At 44.0% G+C, this 7,656-nt stretch overlaps 1 protein-coding gene across 1 annotated transcript in view; it reads left to right on the top strand.

Moving 5' to 3' along the window:
* LOC307233920 (uncharacterized protein) overlaps positions 1–7,601 on the top strand; it is an 18,238-nt gene extending 10,637 nt beyond the window's left edge. The window contains exons 8-11 of the mRNA XM_080005395.1: positions 3,740–3,878; positions 5,678–5,760; positions 5,863–5,959; positions 6,064–7,601. Coding sequence (XP_079861521.1) covers positions 3,740–3,878; positions 5,678–5,760; positions 5,863–5,959; positions 6,064–6,231 — 487 coding nt within the window. The 3' untranslated portion in view covers positions 6,232–7,601. The remainder of the gene's footprint in view (positions 1–3,739; positions 3,879–5,677; positions 5,761–5,862; positions 5,960–6,063) is intronic.
* Positions 7,602–7,656: the final 55 nt, after the last annotated feature.

Genomic DNA, 7,656 nt, shown 5'->3' with positions numbered 1-7,656 from the left:
TCAGGCCAGCGCAGACAGTGCATCTGAGTACTGGTCTCAGGTCTTGGGCTCAGTCACTTCTCCTTGTTGGATTTATGTGCTAACATTTTTATTCGTGTGTTAGGGCTCAAATGAATACTGTAATAACCAAACGAAACTCCAAATCTGTCAGTTTCGCTTCTAATGCAGTGGTTTGTAGAGGCAGAGCTTCCAGGTTCACAAAGTCCTCCCCGGTACTTTGAGTCAGCCATCTGGTTTTTCTAATTAGCACAACCCAGTGGTAGGGATAATGATTGGAACCAGCCGGCTCGGTGTGTGGGAAGAGTGAAAACACGGCACTTTCTGCCTTCTGGAATTCAGCACCAATGGCGATTTGTGTATCATTTAAAGTGCTTTCCTCCTGATTGAGAAGTTGTTAGGATACACCACATTCTTTCAGGCCTGTCAGTCATGCAGCTCATATCGGTTTATGGAAGGGCTCTCTCTTCGTCTCAGGCAGGCAGGTTTGCGTGATTTTTATTTTATTTTTTTCTTTCGTCACTTTTTTTTATTTTTTATTTATTCCTTCACTTCTATAAAAGGGTTAGGGTACTCCTGCAGAAGATGGAAACATTTTCATGTCCACATGAGACAGCATGAGAGTTGCCTGATGTTACTCTCGTCCCTCAGTCTAAAATATGACATTCTTTGTTATAGCAGGAGAAGCTTTGGGAGAAAGCATAATAGTTTGTGCATAATAGTTCGTTGAGCCCCATGTAATAGTCCATGTTTAAATGTTCCGTGCGCGTTGTAATAGTTTGCAGGAGCTTGTGTAATAGTTGGTGTTTTGTCTGCGAGTGGCCTCTCAGGTAACCGAGGCCCTGCATATGGGATGAGATGGTAATGAGGAGGTGGAGGGGAGCCTTATCACCACGGGGCCAAATTCCTACAGTGAATTGCGCAGTTGTAACAAAAGTAACAGAGCGTCCATTCAGCCTGCACTAATCCAGATGGGAAAGTCAAACAGCAGAAAGTCCATGGCACAAACTCATTTCATCACTTTATTAATTTAGATATTGCCTCCTTGCTCCTGCGGGGGGGGGGGGAGAGAAGAGAGAGAGAGAGAGAGAGAGAGAGAGAGAGAGAGAGAGTAAATAAAGGAGCCCCCTTCTGAAATGACCAACATCGGTGAGGCGTTTTGCTCTACATGGTTCCTCTACTTCCTCTCCTTCCGTTATCTGTTTAATTCATCCCGCCAATCTTGGCTGTCTTTACCCACTAAATTTCCCTTTGACACGCATGCCTTGCTTCGCATAATCCTCACTCCGGGGCAGAATTAAAAATGGGAAAAAAAAGAAAAGAAAAAAAAAAAGAGGAGGGAACAGGACAGGTGGCTGGAGAATCCTTGAAATAATGTTCAATGCCAGACCTAGGAATGATTTGACCAGATTCAAACTGTTGGGGGGGGCGGACGGACTGATAGAGAGAGAATTTTTTTTAAGTCTTTTTTTTTTTTTTTTTTTTTTTTTTGTAGAATTGAGGGAAAAAGAGGTGACAGGTGGAAAATGTGTGGAGGCTGAAAAGTCCCTAAAGAGCCAGGTTGAGGAGTCAGTTCTAAATTGTGGTGCCAGAATGTCTTCAGGCGGGAAACCGGTGGCAGGGAAGATGAGAATGTCAAAATGTCACTCTCCAGAGGTCTGATTTGAAAAGTTTCTCCCTTTTGCAGAATGCTGAAAATTATAACGCCACGCTCCGTTCTTTCTTCTCGCCCCTCTGCCTGCATCTGCCGCTGACCTGTGGGGACTTTTTCCCACCCAATATGGCAGCCGTGTTTATCTTCAAACGTCCGTACACGCCGGCTTGAACAGCCGAGCGCCGGTGTTCCCTGTCAGCCTTATCTGACCAATCGGCATTGACACGCCGTGCCAGAGCGCATCTTGATATTTCAACCTGTGAGCTCTGTGTGTAGCAACTGTGCTGCATCAATGTTGGACAAATCAGGTTATTTTACATGGCGCACTTTTATGATTCTGGAGCGATAAGAATGGCACAATGACAGTCAAGCAGTGCCAAAAAGCTGCCTGGTGCATAATATTCTACATTGACAATGGTAAGAAAGATAGACTTGTGAACTGATATATCCTGAGACAGTGCAGATAGTCCTAGACCTAGTGCTGAGTACACTTTAATAGACCTAGTGCTAGGTACATCCTAGTACAACTCAGTCAACCAAGTGCATAGTACATTCTAGTACACCTCAATAGACCTAGTCCATCATACATTCTAGTACACCTCAATGGACCTAGTGCTTAGTACATCTTAGTACACATCAAAAGACCTAGTGCTTAATTCTCCTAGTACACCTTAATAGACTAAGTGCTTAGTATGCTATAGTACACATCAATCAACCTAGTGCTTAATACATCATAGTACACCTCAATCAACCTAGTGCTTAGTACATCCTAGTACACCTCAATAGACCTACTGCTTAGTACATCCTCGTACACATCAAAAGACCTAGTGCTTAGTACAACCTAGTACACATCAAAAGACCTAGTGCTTAGTACTTCTAGTACACCTTAATAGACTAAGCACTTAGTATGCTATAGTACATATCAATTAACCTAGTGCTTAGTACATCATAGTACACCTCAATCAACCTAGTGCTTAATACATCCTAGAACACCTCAATGGATCTAGCGCTTAGTACATCCTAGTACACCTCAATAGACCTAGTGCTTGGTACCCCTAGTACACCTTAATAGACTAAGCACTTAGTACGCTATAGTACACATCAATCAACCTAGTGCTTAGTACATTGTAGTACACCTCAATAGACCTAGCGCTTAGTACATCCTAGTACACCTTAATAGACCAAGTGCTGAATATCTCCTAGTACACATCAAAAGACCTAGTACTTAGTACATCCTAGTACACCTTAATAGACTTAGTTTGTAGTATGCTATAGTACACATCAATCAAACTAGTGCTTGGTACATACTGGTACATTTCACTAGCGCACCTCAATAGAGTAGTGCCTAGTATGCCTCAATAGACGTAGTCTTTAGTACAACCTACTACACCTCAAAACACCTAGTGCATAGTGCATCCTAGTGCGCCTCAATGGACCTAGCGCTTAGTACATCCATCAGAATGGGTAAAAGCTTTTGGGGTAATAAACTGTGTGGTAGGTCTGTCTGGATCTGATTGGATTCACAGGACACAAGGGATCCAGAACGCTGGTCTGGATCTGGAGAAATATTCTGAGATCTTCTGAGATCTGAGCCGGAGCGTCTGCAGGGTCCACGGCACGCCGCCTCCTGCTCGGCACCGCAGGCTGAGCGGCGGTGGCGGGGCCAGTGAGGCTGCAGCGGGGCGGGACTATTGATTGGGCTCCCCAGGCCGAGACCGGCCAATTCAGAGCACCAGTGAGCCGAGACTGATTGGTCCTCCTGAGTTACAAAATCCTGCCACTCTTCTTCTTCTTCTTCTTCTTCGTCTTCGTCTTCGTCTTCGTCGTCGTCGTCTCATCTGCAAAAAGAAAAAGAGGGGGGAAAAAAAGAAAAATCATTCTTCAGTCAAATGTCTTGAAAAGAAAGTTTTGAGATATTGGGTGACAAAAGGTTTCCCAAGGAGGTAAAAGATTTGTGTTTGACCTTCGGCTGGCTCCGTGTTGGTCAGAGTTTTGGCAGAGTTTTCGTTTAGTTTCTAGTTTAATTAAGCCATTCATTTGCTATTCAGACACTAAATATACGTGTGTTCCGTTGGCGTGTGTGCGTAGGTACGGGAAGCTGCTGCCGTCCCTCCAGGCCAGGCAATTTTCAGCCGCTACAGGGGTGAGTCGCATGATGATCATCCTGGGCGTGATGGAGCCGGCCATCACGGGAGAAGACATATCTGAGGATCTGGTGCGGCGGCAGGTCAGGACAACACACACACACACACACACACACACACACACACACAGCGTGCTGACATGTCCAGATTATTAATTGCTGAAAATCAATGACAGCCTAAATGGTCTTTTAAGGAGGTCACTTAAGAGTCTATTTCGAAGACAATGGTAACAAATCTGCGATGTTAAATGTGTCGGAAAAGAAACTCGTGGTTGAAGCCCTCCTCCCATTCGCTTTATGTTGCTTTACGTCTGGAAATAAACACCCGGGTTGCGTCTCTAAAAGCTTTATTTGACTTTTTTTTTTTTTTTTTTTTTACTTTACTGCTGCGTTTTTGAACTCCCCTCGAAAGAATTGGGAGAAAAATGGCTTTCTTTTCACACTTGGAAAAAGGTTCTTTTTGTGCCGCCGTTTCCACACGCGGCCACTAGATGGTGCCGTTGCGAGATCAGAAAACAGAAACGCGTGAGCGGGCGGTGAGGATGGTGGGAGGGGGGGAGGGGGGGGGGGGGACATTCGTTTCCATATCATCATGGCATGCGAGTTTCCCCCAAGATACGACGACGGAGAATTGAACCCGCTCGGAAGGACGGCGTCACATCAGATAGCCGCTAGGTCTCCCGCCGTAATGTAAACCCGGCGCTTTGACAGGTCATTGTGAAGGGCGGCCGCGTGGAAGGCTGCTCATATCAACGACCAGCCCCCGTCTTTCCCTCCAGCCGGCGCCCTATGTTGCGGACGAGCTCCCGCGTTGGAGCTGACGTTCCCATGACCGCCGCGGAAACGCCCCGGGCCGAGCGGCGGCCCTGGGTTTCTGTTGATGAGCAACGGCCGCTTTGCCAAAAAACATGCCTTGACGTTGCCGCGGTGTGCGTGGACGTCCACGTTGTTTCTCGGGGGTGGGGGGGAGATTTCATGAAGGGTTTGTTGTAACGTGGTGGAGAGTTGAGGAAGAGAAGGTGGCACCGAGCTAGAGTGGCAAAAAAAAAAACAACAACCCCGGCTCTATTTTATATATTGATTTGTAGACACTTTGTGAAGAGGCTTGGTTTCTCTGATGTTGCCCGCCCACGGTTTGACGGCAAGTTGCATTGTTGCCCTCCCCCCCTCCCTCTTTTTTTTTCTGCCTTTTTAAAGTATTACATTTGTTGCCAAGGAGATGAGGACATCGTTGTGCTTTAATTCTCTCAGGATAGTAAATAGGTTTTTTTTTTTTTTTTTTTCTTTTTTTTTCTTTTTGCAGATAGGCTAGTAAAGGGTAGAACACACACACACACACACACACACACACACACACACACACACACACACACACAGAATGCTCAATAGAGCATGCAGTCCATTTCTCAAGGGCATGTTCTGTGACCACTGCTTAATTGAACGGCAGCAGAATTGTTTGCTGCTATGCTAATGGCACCCAAGCTATCTCCACTCATCATGTGCACTAGATAGACACAGTTAAAGGGAAACGCAGTTACACTTTCACAGTCCGCGTTTTTCTTCTTCTTTCTTTTTCTTTCCCGTGGCCCGTGAACTTCCTTCCGAAATGACAAAAAAAAAAAAAAGAAGTAATGAAGCACAGGAGCTCTGTTTTGTGATCTTTTTTTTTTTTTTTTTTTTTTTTTTTTTCTCGATGCCCAGACAACGACTCGGGGATACCAGCACTTTGCAGGAAATACTGTGTTCAAATGTCACACTGTACAGTCAATTTGATGGGACAGCGAGGGGAAATAATTTGATTGCATTTAATATTTTAGCATTTTAGCAGGGAACTTGGATTCCACAACTGATTTTATGTCTCGTTCTGTGTTGGACGCCCATAGAAGTATCTGCTGAGTAACCCGGCGCACCAGAGCAGCTCGGTGGACGAGCATTACTTCCTGAACGAAAGTGCAGCTCAAGTAAGGTATGCCAATGCTCAACTCGGTGAATGTTTTGCGAGTCGTGTTGCTCTCTTAATGTTTTATTATACGTGTATGAAGCGCTTAAACCTTTTTCCTCTTTTCAGGGACATCACTAAGTTCAAGCCTCTCAGCGGCAGGACGTCCGTGAGCGTGATCACCGCCGAGTCCTTCGACCAACAGATCCCAGAACATCTCAACCAGGTGGGAACTGACAAACTGGGACTTCACCGTCCATTGTCTGTGTGCTTTGTGGACGAGACGCTCTGAACAGCCGTGATGTGTAACGCAACGTCCCCCTGCGCCAGATGGTGGCGGAACTTCAGAAGAGGTTTCTGGATGCGTCGTATCCGGCGGCCGATCGCGTTCGCGTGGAAGGAGCGGACAGACGGATGATCTACACCAGGCCGTCGGCCGTGAGCGAGCACCTGAGGCGGCTGGTCAGCCGGCGGCAGAACAGGCAGCACAGCCAGTGACGCACAGCCTACGCTTCATGACTGTGTTCTATAGGTAACAAATTCAATAAAATTGTGAAATCCTGAAGCGGTGACTGGGTCTGGGTCACTGGTCTGTGATGGATGTGACTGTGCTGTGTTCAGAAGCCACAGCTCTAACACGGCTCGCTGGAACCAAAATGATCAGCTGCTTTCCACACATCTTGAAATTACATTTTCTTTTATTTGAGCACAATACTTCAGTGTTGCACCAGCAGGTGGTTCCAGGAGTGGGCTTACTGGGTTGGGTTTATTTATTGTTTCTATAAACTTTAATTATCCCCCATGATGTTCATGTCAAGGTACAGAAATGTTGTTTTTGTTCCCTTTGTTGCATAAATACACTTGACAATTCTTGTTTCACAAGGCTGTTGGCAAACTAAATAGAAACGATTTTCTGAATGCATTGCTACTATTCCCATGTATATAATGTATCTTACTTCTTTTTTTTTTTTTTTTTTTTTTTTTAATGAAATGAAAGAAAGACCAGACAGCACTGGATTATCCTGAGGATTTAAGTTTAATTATGACACCACATCAAAATAAAAATTTCCAACAGATCTGGAATTTTATTCCATCCATATACATGCATAGCAACAACGTTTTTTAAGAAACATTATTCTCCCATAATTAGGACATTGGAATGATCATTTTACATCAGGTACCCCACTGACCGACCCACCCATCTTGTTCGTCAGCAATAAACGTATTTCTTTTTTTTTTAAATTTTTTTTATTTTTTTTTTTATCCCCTATGGGGTTACAAATAATTATATGCACAGTCCCCATATCATAATACTGCTTTAAGTAATGTTCCCTCATTTACAAAGTATTGCATTGAGAGCAAATTTCAAAAAGGGAGACCAAAGTATATCATCAAACAGAAATACGAGTACTATACAAGAATGCTGCCATCCTCATGAAAACATCCACATTTGAGTTGAAGAAAAGAGACAGGGACAAACAGCCACATATGTATGCAAAGCCATGTGTATATGCCAAAAAATGTCAGATGCAGGCTGTGCGCCTGCTTATCACCCCAAAAAGAGGTGAGTTTATTTTGACTTATTTTATTTTCATTTTTAAGGCTAACAATTCCATCAGTGGCAAACTGCAAGTGACATTTTGGACATATACAGAAACTTGTACAGCAAATAAGAATACACAAGTGCCTCAGTAGCTATTTTTGTGTCTAAAATGCATCTCATTTTTCGTGTTCTGTCTATTGTTTCATTGAGCCTACATTACAGTGTAAACGATATGTGTGCTACACAAGAATGACTATACAATAACATTACAAACAACTCTGATATAAATTTCATTTTGAATTTAAATTAAGATCACTACTCCTATTAATACTGATTGTAAAATAAATAAATGTGAAAGTGGCACCAATATTACTCTTGAT

The sequence above is a fragment of the Zeus faber genome (assembly GCF_960531495.2).
Source record: "Zeus faber genome assembly, chromosome: 8".
Taxonomy (NCBI): domain Eukaryota; kingdom Metazoa; phylum Chordata; class Actinopteri; order Zeiformes; family Zeidae; genus Zeus; species Zeus faber.
The sequence above is the reverse complement of the archived record's forward strand: the minus strand, read 5'-3'. Positions and strand labels throughout refer to the sequence as shown.